Below are 14,387 nucleotides of genomic sequence, written 5' to 3'. Positions count from 1 at the left end.
CATGGAAACCTAAAGAACCAAGAAGGCATAAGCACTTTTTATTGGGGGCGGGTGGGAGGGAGGAAGAAATATAATAATGATTATTATTACTACACGAGAGCCCTTTTTGAGTGTTCAAAGCACTTAACGTTATCTCATGAATCATAGCAGGCTTGGACTTGGCATCAGTATCACTATTTATCCCCGTATTTCAGACAGAGTGTTAAGTCTAGCCTAAAACAACTTTACGTGGCTAAGGTGACATTTGGATCACAGGCTTTCCAGCTCTCGCACACTTAGCCACTACAATAAATCAGCTTTCATACAGTTGAGACCTTAAGTGATTTTAAAATCAGTGCACAACTCCGACTGAAATGAGCAGCTTCTCATTACAGTGTAAAGAAAGTTTACTCAACCAGATGCCCTCCAAATGTGTTGGACTTCCAACTCTCGTCATCCCCAGCAAGCATGGCCAATGGCATTTGTGTGGCATTCTAAATGCAGATGGAACTCTCAAGCCTTAAACTGTTGGTATTTTGTGTAGATATTTCAGGATACTTCGCAGTCCCCTATGATCAGAGAAGGACAGTTAAAAAAACCCCTGATCTATCTCTACAGGAAAAAAAAACCCAAACTCCGTGGCGTTGTATTAAAAAAAAATCATGTCTGCACCAGGACTTTTCCATCACTCTCATTGCACAGATCCTTATGACACCTGCAGCCCCAGATGTATACCGTGTCCGTGCATGGTATACAGTGTATGGGGTGCACACAGATGTGTCAGTGTGAGGAAAACTGTAGGACAGGGGATACAGAAACCTCTTTCAGCCAAAGGGCGAAATTCCATTGGGGGAAGCTTCTGCGGGTGGCATTCCAGCGGCAGGCAGGGTCAAAAAACCAAAAAGATCAGCATATTGTAGTTTAAAGCTTTCACTGCTAGTAACTAAGTGTTAACACTAACTAAGTGTTAGGCATTTCAACTTTATAGAATGGGGAAAAACTGCACAAAAGCCAGGAAACCACCAAATGATTGGTAGTTAGGGGGAAAGGGCTTCTTGGGACCTCCAGCAGGCCAGATTTGGCCCCTGGCCCAAGGTTCTGCATCCCCGCTGGAGGATATCCCTTTCCCCTGGTGAATAACTGGAAGTGTCTTCTGTTTTTTTCACAGAGCATTTTGGATCTCAGTCTGTATCATTTGGTCATGAAGCAAACATATTATAAACATTTGTTTTATGTAACAAAATAGTGGAGACCAAGCCGGATACTACCATTTGTGCTCAATAGAGTTCTTATTGCACAAGACCCCCAGATTCAAAAGGGAGCCTAACTGCCAACTTCTGAAACAATAGCATTTGGATATGGCATAGGTATTTCCACTTGTTAAATCCATTAACTGTGGCTGCCCAGAGGGGCTAACCTTCAAATTCCCTTCAGTTTTCAGTTAAAACTCACATTACTTCCAAAGTGAATTTGGAGAGGATTTAGATCCTGAAGGAGCCATCTAATTCTGCAGCGTGTGTGTGTGTAAGTTTCTATGCAGAGGTCTGGAAGCCCCAAGTTGTAGCTTGTCAGAGAAGTTGGCAAAACTCAATTTCTGCACTCATCGCTTTTAGACAAGCGGTTCAGATTTTTATTGTCTGAAATGTTTCTGTAATGAATAGCGTGTGTGTGTGTGTGTGTGTGTGTGTGTATAAACAAAGTGATCTAAAATGTCTTGTTTCTTATGAACTGGGGAGGGGGAAGGGTTTAAAAAGCATTCTTCGTTATGTTAAGTAACCCAAACAAGTCCAGGGCTTTTGTTCAATGCATCTTGATTTATTCATTTATTTTTGTTAAAAACTTGATACATGTGTTCCAAAGCATGTGTATTTTTACTGAAATATTAACTAATGCACAGGTAAATCAAAGTAAGAAAGAATTCCATTCTTTAGTGTCTTTAATATATATACACACAAGAAATCAAATAAGGTAATACCCAGCTGATACTATACTGCGTTATATTTTTATAATTAATAAATCCTAGTCACTGGATGGATCAAAATGAAAAAAGTGTGTAGAAAATGATGAACTCAATCATAAAAAAGAACCACTGTCTGAATTTCTTCAAGAACACCTGGCTTTTAACTTGGAGAGAAGCATTTCATTTTTGCGGCATTCCTGTTGATACAAAAAAACAAATGGAAGCTTTAAACATTAAAAAAGAAGACATCTAGCTAAATGATACTAATAATGCAATCCTATACATAGCTACTCAGAAATAAGCACCAGCTACCTGTTTTCAACACTTTCCATAGATACCGGGATATGTAAGGTAGGTGGAATCTATTAATGGTTCAAAGGGGGAAGTTTTGTAAAGGGGTTGTGATTGGCCACATGAATCATGTTGGAAAGCAACAGGGTATCTGAAAAGTGATGCAATCTCTCTGATTGCTTTTAGCTTTCAGCTACCAACAATTCTGTTCTGTTCATTTCCATCATCCCTGCAAACTTACAGTGCTAGAACATGAGAAAAAACACACAGTGAAACATCACAAAACCCTGCCCATAATCACCCCTATCTAGGAATGTGTTCTCAAGCCACCATTATCATGCACAGCAGGGGTGGGCAGAAGGTAGATCCCCAGATGTTTTGGACTTTAATTCCCAGAAGCCCCTGTCAGTATGGCCAATGGTAAGGAATGCTGGGAGCTGAAGTCCAAAACATCTGGAGAGCAGCTACCTTCTGCCTACCCAATGTACAGGATAATATTTGAGACAGATTCTCTCTGCATATAAACTGTCTACCACCACCTCTCCCCTTTTACCTCTTTAAATTCTTTGACTGTTTTGAAGTAAAGCCTCTGTTTCTCTAGTAGCTCCAGGTATTCATCATTTAACTGGTCCCTTCTCATTTTGTTTTCTTGCTTTTTCTTCTCCATCTGTTGATAATTACAAGGGGCAAAAGAGTTAAGATGCCATGTAGTGCAGAGCAACTGCATCTAAACAACTAATGAGCAAACACAAACTAAATCCAGTGGGTTTTCCCTTAAAAAAAGTCTTGCAGCACCCTGCATGCATACTTCTTCAGATAGGGAAAGCATATTTGGAGTATACCCTAGTGAAAAGTTCAGTCATCAAAAGATTAAAAAGTGATGCTGCCTGAAGTCAAGTCATCCCTGTAGTAATTTTACTTGAAGCTCTTGCCTAAAATCCAGAAAGTCAAAAGAATTGTGAGATTTGCCCTCTCCTTAGAGTCTCTGGCAAAGGGAGAAGTCATCCCTCCTACCCAAAATTTATTACCTAAAAATAAGTAAAGAACACTAAAAAGGTAAAGGTGTCCCCAACCAGTCATGTCCGACTCTAGGGTGTGGTGCTCATCTCCATTTCTAACCCGAAGAGCCAGCGCTGTCTGAAGACGCTTCCGTGGTCATGTGGCTGGCATGACTGAACACCAAGGTGCATGGAATGCTGTTATAAAGAACACTACAGTACATCTAAAAGTGTTTGCTCTCCATCACTGAAATTTCATTGAAGGATTTCTTTGAAGAAAGAAAATGGACTGGTTTGCACAACTGAACAGCCCACCGTGGGTTGTTTAAGCCATGGTGGGCTGCGGTTTGTGCTGGGTGGGATTTGCATATTCAATGCCCAGCCGTGGCTCGTCATGTCATGCAACAACCTTTGCATAACCCACAGTCCCCAGGGTTGCACAACATGACAAGCCGTGGCTGGGCAATGAATACGCAAATCCCACCTGGCACACGCCACAGCCCACTGTGGCTTAAACAACCCACTGTGGGCTGTTTTGATCATGCAAACCAGGTCTCTGGTTCTCTGTGAATAAAGTTGTGAAGACCAGGTAAAAGAAGAGGTTTGAAGGAATACTGGAAGGAATTTCTGGCAGAGAAAAATAGCTAAATCTTGCTTAATTCCTGTCCCTGCCAGAATTATGCATGTGTTTTAACAAATGAAGGATGTGTTGTGAAAGAATATGCATTTGCTGCATTCCAAGGTACTGATATCCAGGGGAGACAATGTGCAAGCAAACCACTCGCACCACGCCTGGCATGCAGGTGCGTCTTCACCCTAATAATCTGGTTCTATTTGAAATGTTGCAATGTTACGGTATGTTCATATTTAGAGGAGAAAGAGGACAGTGTAGCAGCAAGGAATGAAAGCATCTACCAGATGTTCAGTCATTTGCACCTTATCGCACAGATTTTAAAAATTCTACTGAAGTCTCAGAAAACACCAAATGTCTGTGAAAAGGAAATGTTCTGACCTTCATTCGATTCTGTTTGATTCCTTCTACGATCTGCTCCATCTGTCGCAGAAACTGGTCTCGAGTACTAGAAGATGTCATGGCTCTGAAAGGAGAATGGGTACCAATGGCGAGAGAGTGTTAAAAGAAGTAATGACTTCCTTTACGGATGACTTTCAAGATATGCCTTGGAAGTCAAACTTTGCTTGCAGATGACGGATAGAAAAATAGAAACCAGAATGCAGTTGGCTGAGATTAGAGCCTGGAAAAAATGTTATATTCACAGATCCTTTTCCTATTGTAATGTACAGTTAAAATCAAGGCCGGGCAGACTTTAAGCTTACGGGATATAGTCAGGGCCAGAAATATTGGAACAAGGATAACTGTTTTGGCAGTTGGCCTCTGTACACCACCACATTGAAGTTGAAAGGAAACACACCCAGATGGGAGCGAAGTCAGGAGTTTCAGCTGTAATTCAAGGGGTTTGACAAAAGTGGGGCACTAACCATTCAGGAAGGACAGGCAGTGGCATACACATAAGTAATGGAACAAACCATAAGTAATGGAACAAACCAACATCCTTTCAAACTTAAGAATCACCTTTAATACCTGGATGAAAATCCTTCGCAGTCAATGACTGCCTGAAGTCTGGAACCCATGGACATGACCCAATGCTGAGTTTCCTCCCTCGAGATGCTTTGCCAGGCCTTTACTGCAGCTGCCTTCAGCTGCTGCTTGTTTGTGGGTCTTTCTGCCTTCAGTCTTGTCTTCAGTAAGTGAAAAGCACGCTCTATTGGGTTGCGATCAGGTGACTGACCTGGCAACTGAAGAACATCCCACTTCTTTGCCTTGAGAAACTCTTGGGTAGCTTCTGCTGTATGTTTGGGGTCATTATCCATCTGCAATATGAAGCGGCGTCCGATCAGTTTGGCAGCATTCGGCTGAATCTGAGCAGAAAGTATACACAAAGTATAGCCCTATATACTTCAGAATTCGTCCTGCTGCTTTTATCAGCAGTCAAGTCATCAATAAACACCAGTGATCCGGTTCCACTGGCAGCCATACATGCCCATGCCATAACACTGCCTCCACCATGTTTGATAGATGATGTGGTATGCTCTGGATCATGAGCTATTCCTTTCCTTCTCCATACTTTTCTCATAATTCTGGTACAAGTTCATCTTGGTTTCATCAGTCCAAAGAATCTTATTCCAGAACTGGGCAGGCTTTTTTAGGTGTTTGCTGGCAAAGGCTCATCTAGCCTTTCGGTTCTTGAGCGTCACCAGTGGTTTGCACCTTGTTGTGAAGCCTCTGTATTTACATTCATAAAGCCGTCTCTTGACTGTAGATATTGACAATGACATGCCTACCTCCTCAAGAGCGTTCTTGACCTGGCTAGATGTTGCGCGAGGGTTCCTCTTCACCATCAGCAGAATTCTGCGGTCATCCACTTTAGTTGTCTTCCGTGGTCTGCCAGGCCTTTTGCTGTTGCTGAGCTTGCCAGTTAATTCCTTCTTTTTCAGGATGTTCCAAAATTGTATTGGCCACTCCCACTGTTTTTGCTATCTCTCTGATGGGTTTATGTTGTTTCCTCAGCCTAATGGTGGCCTCCTTCACTCGCATGGACACCTCTTTGGACCTCATGTTGGGAGTTCCAGTGAACAGCTACCAAATGCAAATGTAACACTCAGAACCACCTCCAGGCCTTTTATCTGCTTGATTGGTCATGGGGTGCCCAGGATACAGGCCACACCTGGCCATGCAGCTGCTTGTCAGCCATTTGTTCCATTACTTATGAGCCACCAACGATGGGTGTGTGTGCATGCCACTGGCTGTACTTCCTGAATGGTTAGTGTCCCACTTTTGTCAAACCCCTGGAATTACAGCCGAAAGTCCTGACTTCGCTCCCATCTGGGTGTGTTTCCTTTCAACTTCAATGTGGTGGTGTACGGAGGCCAACTGCCAAAACAGTTATCCTTGTTCCAATATTTCTGGCTCTGACTGTACTTTATGTTTCACTACATCTCCAAGGTCACCAACCAGAGCCAGATACAAAATAGTGGCTTAGCAAGCCGAGGCATGGAATTGTAAAACAATATGCCTGATCACATGCTCAGCCCAGGAATTTCTTTTTGGTTCTAAACCTGAGCTCACACAAAAATCCTGTCACACACAAATCTTCTCCCATTTCCCTGCCCCCTTCCCCCCAAAAAGCTGTCTTGATTTCCGCAGCCTAAGTAAGGAAGGGAAAAAAGACTTTTCTGTGGTTGCAATGGTTACACCATTGGGACCATTGGTTACACCAGGAACCCTTGCTGACCTGCCGCAAATTACTCAAAGATCTACCAGTAGATTTGGATTTAGCCTGCCCCTGGTTGAAATGAGAACAGTAAGAAAAACTACCATCTATTGTTATATGCAATAATCAGTCCATATGTTACTCAAGGAGTCAATCCATTAGGCTTAGGAATTCATGGCTAATAATAAGCAAACTCTTCAGAATGCATGATAGGATGTAGGCTTCACTCCCTAAAATATGGTCTTCGGAAAAAAAAGAAGTTAATTACACATCTTACACTTCCAACTGTCTTCAATGGGGCTTAATCCCAGGTAAGTGTATTGTGCATAGGGGCAGCCTTCTGTGCCCTCTGAAAAGCTGCTCCAAAGGTGAGAAAACCCTCTGGAGCAGGTCTCCATGAGGCATAAAGAGCTGTTCCTAGAAAAAGACAAATAAGCATGTATACACTGACCTCTCTGGATCTCAGTGAAATACTACTGATTTCCCCTGAGGTATATGAATGCTACTTAGATTTAAGACCAGAACATTAAAATGTGCCTGTGTATGGCAAAAACATATGTTTCCCCTTGAAAACAGCAAGCAACATGATATCATAAAGCTCCTGAGAAAAGGAACTGAAACAAATATTACAGAGCAAAACAGTGGTATGAGATAACCTGGTTATAAATAAATAAAATTAAAGCCATTCTACACAGTATCCATGGCCTCTAATTACATGTTTTAAAGGCATGCAACTATTTCTTAAATCAAGGCTGGTCATCATAAGGAGCTGAAATGGCCAAACTTTGCCAGTAAGGGTTATTCTTACGAGCCCACTGGAGAGAACGGAGGACTACTTACTGCTGGAAATTGTCATGAATTGAATTAAGCAAGTTAACCTGGAAAAGACAAAAAGGGTGATTTTTTATGCCAAGTTTCCTTGGTAAAAAGTTAAGTGTAAAGTCAGTCAAGCAATATGATTGGTTCATGAAATTGGTTTATTCATAACTATGCTGATTTTGCAGCACTAGATTACTCTTCATTAGACTCTTTACTTTAGACTAGACTGGCAGTTGAGTGTGTAAACCTTCAAAAGCATTGGGTTTGAGGACATCACAGGTTATGTGAAAGGCTTTTTTGGTGGTTGTGATAGCTTTTTCACACATGCTTGAAATCATCAAGTGGTGGACAAGGACGTGTGAACCACCACTGTGCTGCCCTAAGTTAAGACTAATGCATGAAAAGCAACAACAGTAGTGCATTCAGAGTGCTACACACACAAGGTGTATTGGTAAGGAATTTATATTGCTGAAAATAAAAAAAAGGACAGACATTTATTGTATCAGTTGTATGAGGACTTTCAAAATACTCGTCAGCACTATTTGTGAAGCATTAGCTATGTTTATAAAGTGTACAACATACACACCGTAAGTAACTATGTACCTACTAAATTCTCCTCTTTCAGGAGAGTATATTCTAAGTCTTTGTTGTCTTAGTCAGCATATACGTCTAGATAAATATAATTATTGAACACTGAGTGCAGTTCTCTTTCATTGACCCAAACAGCTTGGAAACAATCCAGAAAACAGGCTTAAAAAGTTCAAAGAAATGGAAATATTACTTACATAGGGCTATCCATCCACCCACCCACCCAGCCACCACAGGGTTACAAGACAAACATACATACAGTAAATTCAGACACCAAGGGCATTAAACTCCTGACAGGTTCGTGGAACATAGGCGGAAGAAAAATAGGATGTTAAAGGAGCTTTGTTCGTTTTAAAAAAAAAAAAAGGCAAAGGTGTCCCCAGCCAGTCGTGTCCGACTCTAGGGGGTGGTGCTCATCTCCATTTCTAAGCCGAAGAGCCAGCGCTGTCCGAAGCCGCTTCCGTGGTCATGTGGCCGGCACGACTCAACACCGAGGTGCACGGAACGCTGCTACCTTTCCCGCTGAAGTGGTACCTATTTATCTACTTGCAATTTCTTGCTTTCGAACTGCTAGGTTGGCAGGAGCTGGGACTGAAGACGGGAGCTCACTCCGTCACGCAGCACTTGGGTCTCGAACTGCTGTCCTGCCAACCTTCCTGTCTGCAGTTCAGCGTCTTAACCACTAAGCCACCGCGGCCCCCTTTTGTTTTACTAAGAAATTACTCAAGGGAGTCTGCCACAGCAGGCTCAGTTGAGTGATTTCTTAGTAAAACAAATTGACATCCATAACATTTTCTTTTCTTCCAAGGCTGAGATCAGACAGCAGTAGTGAAATGCCTCTCCTGACGAAAAACACTTAGGAAGAGGTGCCAAGTAGCACCAGAATTTAATGTTGCCATCACAGTTGTGCCACCCACCCTGACCCTCAAAGTCCTCCCAGTATCTGCCTGTGGATGCCACACCAATTCAGAATGCCCAGTACAAGAAAGAACTTCCATCTTGAAGCTGTTAAATCTTTCACGGAATAATTAATCTTGTTACACCAAGATAAGGTGCACCCACGCCGCAGTTATAATTTCTCTCATTAATCCTTATATAACGAGCATAATGCTGAGTACATTTAAGAACTAGAACATTTTCACGGATCTATCCTGCTTCTGTGCCAAAGAACCACTTGGCTGTTTTAAATATCAATACAAGTTTAGATCATTATCCTGTGCCCTGCTGTGCAGAGCATAAGATTAGGTGAGGCCTCTTCTTGTGCTACAACAGCTGCTGGAAACGATTGCGGTTATCTGTTCGCCCAGCACAACAATTCAAGCCATGGCAAGTCTCAATGATCACTGGTTGAAAAAAGAACCAAAACCCCTCCACTGACATGGAGAAACACACTGCCAAATTCAACAGGGCCATCACATCCTTAAATAGGGATGGGTAAACAAAGCAGTTTTTGTGATGGCCGTGATTCTCTGAAGCTTTGCTAGCCTCATTTCCTGTGTTTGTGCTCTTTTTTTTGCTTTGCTCGAATGGGAAAATTGCGCATTTCAAATGGGGAAAATGCACATTTCTAAAAAGAGCGCACTCAAATGCACACTTTTCCCTACAGAGTGAAGCATGAAAATGAGCATTTTTGCAAAAATACGAGCGTGAACACAAGCTTGGGAATTCTAAAACGTTTTCGGAGAACATGCGCTCCTGCTCATGTCTGAAGTTGCGAACGGGACAGGTTCACATGACTTGCGAGCTTAAATGAAATTCTCGCACATCCCTATCCTTAACTCTACCCAAGGCATGGCCTTGGAGAACTGCTGCCTCAAAACTGGGAGAGATGGACCAACTGAGTCGGTGTAAAGGCAGATTCATATCTGCACTGTTTTAGCAAAAGCCTTGAAGCATGAGGAGGCCCACATTAGAATTTACTGTCCGATTTGACCTATGCACTCCAAACTAGCCACCTAATTGCCTTGTGATGCCCCCCTCCCGCCCACTGCCACAACTGGGGTCAAGGGCACTTGCACATGTGCAAGGGGGAGGCACCATTTCTTCCAAGCCCCTGCCTGGTATCTCAGCAGCTCTCTGCACCACATCCCACACCGTTCCATACGATACCCTGACTCTCAAAGGACTGCAGAAGGAAGTTAAAGGTGCAAAGTCCTTAAAGGTGCACAGCTCAGGATCCAACCTGCTGCGTCTCCCTTGCTCCACTTGGTCACACAAGACACGTTCTTCCAGCTGACTTGCTTTTCTCCCGGAATTTGCAATTAACTGATGAAGCCGGTTCAGGAGGTACCGAAATCACGGAGCACCATGAGTTCATCAGGTGTCAGGACAAAGGTGTACAAGAGGCATGCGAAGCAACAGGAAGTTTGGCTGGTTCTCTCGCTAGGCCAGGGGGTAGGCGGTGTGGTGCCCATGGCCAGACACCTTCTCTGATGCCCACTGAGACACCCTATGCCCAATGTTTATTTAAAAACATTTGTATATTTTCTTACTGGCAGCTGAGATTGCTTCAAAATGAAGTGGGAGCCTCTAGCTGCTGCTGTCTTAATTTCCTATGAACGCCTCTGGGCAGGTTACTTGTCCTTGTGAATAGCCATGCCCACCCAGAGTACCCATTTTGTGGTTGTGCCCAGGACAGTTTCTCAAATTTCCAGACGTACCCTCGGCCCCAAAAGGTTGCCTGCCCCTGCATTAGGCCAAAATAAAGGACTTAAGGAGTATCACCCATCCCTACCACCCCATGCTTCTTTCAGACTTCTAGTCTCACTTCAAGGCTGGACACATTTGACAAATCTGCATGAGGGTTGGATTTTTAAAGAAAGTAAAAGAGGACTTTGGGCTAGTTGTTGAAATTCAAAGGCTACTGAACCTTTGGCGATCTATTCCTATGTGTTCATCCAAAGCACCAAAGCAGAGCACTAAAACAAACAAACAAAAATAGAACATGCTAATGCAGCAATATACTGCTCTTGGATCCAGAGATCCTACATCTGCTCTTGGAGGGGGATTTGCCAATTTCCTCCCTATCTGCATTCGTCCTCCAAAATTGGCTCAACAGTGTAGGGAAGGGATCTTCCACAGTGGCCTTTATGTTGAAATAAATACATTTTGGGGGTGGGGAACAGTGCAGATCCGCTCACTGGAAGAGTATGCCGAGCAGGATCTCTGGATCCATTCCACTTTAAATAGGCCAAAGCTCTCTTTTTATGAGAAGAGTATCTGGCTTATATATATTTTAAAAACGCAGTCAAGGTACCTACAGATGGAGGGCTCCTAGCACTAATAATCAAGAGGCACTATTGAACTATTCCCTCTTTCTCCTTAATAGATTTTTCTTTCGAATAAGAACAAAAGATGAAAGAGGTGGTGGTAAAGCATGGGAGGGCTACAAACTGAAGATGACGATGTCTGGATCCCCCTATACAATTTTGTAAACAAGGCAGTGTGATAGCACAATAACCTCATCTGGAAACACCCCTAATTTCTAGCATGAAATTGGAATGCATAATTCTCCATACGGAAGCAGACATCAGAGCAGTTTTTCTACAATTTTCCACTGAATTCTCCAAAGATTATTTTCAAATAGCTGCATTATCAGTGCTGCCATATCTTCTCAAGGAAAATAACAGGTAATGAATATTTTAACTATACTGCAATTACAGAAATAATGGCTCTCTCTCACTAAGGAGCATCCCCTTAGTGTGTGCGTCTGGCTTTGCTCTCATCTGTCTCTTTTTTGCAGCAAAATAATATTTAGTTTTTGCAAAAACTCACGGGTAAAATGAGCAAGAGAAGACATCCTACCTATGCTAAGCTATTCTATAAACACACTCAAGCACTGTGTGGTCTTTAACAAAAAAAAATCAACCTTAAGAAAAATGTCAAAATATATAAAACACAGAAGGAAAGATCAACCCAAATATATCCTCCAGAGTTCCATTAATACAAAAAAACCCCTCATATGAATGTTACATTTAGCACAATATTTATCTTTACCACTGCTTTGCATTTAGCACCAAATAAACATATTACAGTAAAATACTGTAAATAAATACAACACCAGCAGCTTACCTCTTTTTCCAAATACACCTTCTTATCATCCAGGGTGTTATAGAGGGTAAAGAACTGCTTGGTTTCTTTGTGAGTTGCTGATACTGCAAACAATTAAAAGATTTTGGCCAAGCAAAACACAAACAAAAATACAGCAGTACACAGTGGGTCTAAAACCCTTCGCCCCAAACCTATATGATACTTAGCTTGTACAACATTAAGATGAACAGCCCTTTCTGGACATAAGTAGAGCGCAACCATGTGTATGTTTACTGATTTCAGTGGGACTTGCTCCCTGAAACTTGTGTTCAGGACTGCAGCCTCAGAACTTTTCCTTATGTATGTTGTTGCTCCTACACCAGTTTCATTAATGGCCCTCTTAGTGTTCCCCTTGGCTTCTGCAATGTCCAAATCTAATCTCTCTCACAAGAGTTTTTTATTGTTGTCTTTTTAATGTTTATGTTTAAATCCTACCTATTCCGCAGACTCTCAAACAGCCTTCCCCAACCCAGTACCCTCCAGACATTTTGGACTTCAACTCCCATCATCCCCAGTCAGCATGGCCAAAGGTCAGGGATGATGGGACTTGCCACTTAAAACATCTGGAGGGCACTGGGTTGGGGAAGGCTGCTCTACACAATTTTCAAACCTTCATAAAAACATTATTAAAGAAATCCAATATTAAAGTCACAAGTAGTCCACTGACTGAAATATTAGAAGCACCCACTCTAACACCTACTACAGCTTGAGGCCATCTAAGGGTCAGACTATATGGGAATCACAATGGAAATTCCCGATATCTATCTATCTATCTGTCTGTCTGTCTGTCTTTCTCTCTCTCTCTCTCTCTCTCTCTCTCTTTCTCTTCCTTTCTCTCTCTCTCTCATTTAAAATTATTTTTAGCCCACCTTTAAGGGTACAACCCTCTCGAGGCAGTGTACAGGATTAAAAAAAAATACAAAAGTAACAAATAAATATACAATAAAATACTATAAAACACTATAAAAACAGATTACCCCAATAAAACCGGAAGACCAGAGATTATGTGGTCAACAAAAACAGGAAGGGCCACAGAGCTTTCCTGAAGACTTGTGATGAAGGGGTCCTGATGGAAGATGATTCCAGAGGTGCGGGGCCACCACTGAAAAGACTCTCTCCTTAGTACCCTTGGTGGCAGGCAAAAGCAGTCATGGGGGTGATGGGATTTGGATATGAAGGGGAAAACTTACAGGCTTAACTTAATAGAAAAGTACAAAGCCTTACATATTCACCTCTCCCCCTATATTCCCCCTCCCCCCAGCTCCTCTTGTAAAATCACTCCCAACACTTGGGGGATCCTCTGAGCTGGCATTCCACAGAAAAGGTAAAACTGACAAAATATCCTCCAACTCTGGGGAAGCACTGTGAGAGCACGCACAAGCATCTTTAGATCCCAGCCAAATGGTTTTGCCAAGGTTCTTTTAAGTTTTCAACACGTTATAAAAACACAGGGATGGAAAGAACACACTCCCAGGTACTCAGCCAGCCTAGAAAAGCCAGGCAATATATCTTAACATAAAACCAACATTCTGTGAATTGTAGCTCACATAAATTTATTGAAGTGACAGGATTTCAGCTTGTAAAGCAAAAAGGGTTATTCTAAATGATTTGCAATGCTCGTTTAGCATACATCAGGCAGGCAAAAGGTAGAATTCTCCTAAACCATCAATTCACTACATTAAGCATGGCTGGGGCAGTGATACAACAATGGTTCCAGTCTAAAGAGAGGTAATGCACTTTCTGACACAGAACACTCTTTATAGCTATTAATGGTACTGAACAGAGGTAAAGCCCATCTATTATTTTGCTTTAGCTACTGATAAAGCATCAGCATGGATACACACACATACACCAAGTAGACTTTTGGGAGAAAAACAACGAAATGACAAATTACTATTGTATACTAGCAACAATTCAGGCTGGGGGTGTAGCAGCAGTGATGGAAACACTTTGTTCAATACAGAGGAACACATTGCTAATTTTTTGCCAGCACAAATGCACACACTAACTATAAGGACTAGACATTTGTTTTTTTAAAAACAAAGCAAAAACAAGAGCCAATAGTCCACGAAACCCTAAATTTTCCAGTGAGTATCTGGGGGTCATATAACAATTGCAACATGCCGATTCCTCGGCGTACAAAACACAACTTCTATAAGAATAATGGACATAGACAAATTCCAGGTCTGACTACCCAAGCGGCAGCAGCCACTTCTGCCGCCGCTTGCATGGGTAATCTTAGTTAAATGTCTAACTCAAAGGCAGTTCCTAGTCCTCATGACTGCATGACAAAATCCTGTAACTGTATAAATTTCTGGAGATGGTTAAGAAAGGTTTGGGTCTGGCCAGTGTTTTGAGGGCAGACTACTTGGG

The 14,387-nt window shown here is 42.2% G+C and overlaps 1 protein-coding gene across 8 annotated transcripts in view; it reads right to left on the bottom strand.

Annotated features, from left to right (window-relative positions):
- Positions 1-136: 136 nt before the first annotated feature.
- CCDC93 (CCC complex scaffolding subunit CCDC93) overlaps positions 137-14,387 on the bottom strand; it is a 63,205-nt gene continuing 48,954 nt past the window's right edge. For all 8 annotated transcript variants that reach the window (XM_084808309.1, XM_084808258.1, XM_084808263.1 and 5 more), the window contains 5 exons: positions 11,997-12,079; positions 7,359-7,396; positions 4,241-4,325; positions 2,784-2,897; positions 137-2,136 (listed from right to left, as the gene is read on the bottom strand). In XM_084808309.1, coding sequence (XP_084664435.1) covers positions 2,083-2,136; positions 2,784-2,897; positions 4,241-4,325; positions 7,359-7,396; positions 11,997-12,079 — 374 coding nt within the window. In that variant the 3' untranslated portion in view covers positions 137-2,082. The remainder of the gene's footprint in view (positions 2,137-2,783; positions 2,898-4,240; positions 4,326-7,358; positions 7,397-11,996; positions 12,080-14,387) is intronic.

Source organism: Heloderma suspectum, chromosome 1 (assembly GCF_057233095.1).
Source record: "Heloderma suspectum isolate Gila_16-S chromosome 1, 16-S_ref, whole genome shotgun sequence".
Lineage (NCBI taxonomy): Eukaryota > Metazoa > Chordata > Lepidosauria > Squamata > Helodermatidae > Heloderma > Heloderma suspectum.
The sequence above is the reverse complement of the archived record's forward strand: the minus strand, read 5'-3'. Positions and strand labels throughout refer to the sequence as shown.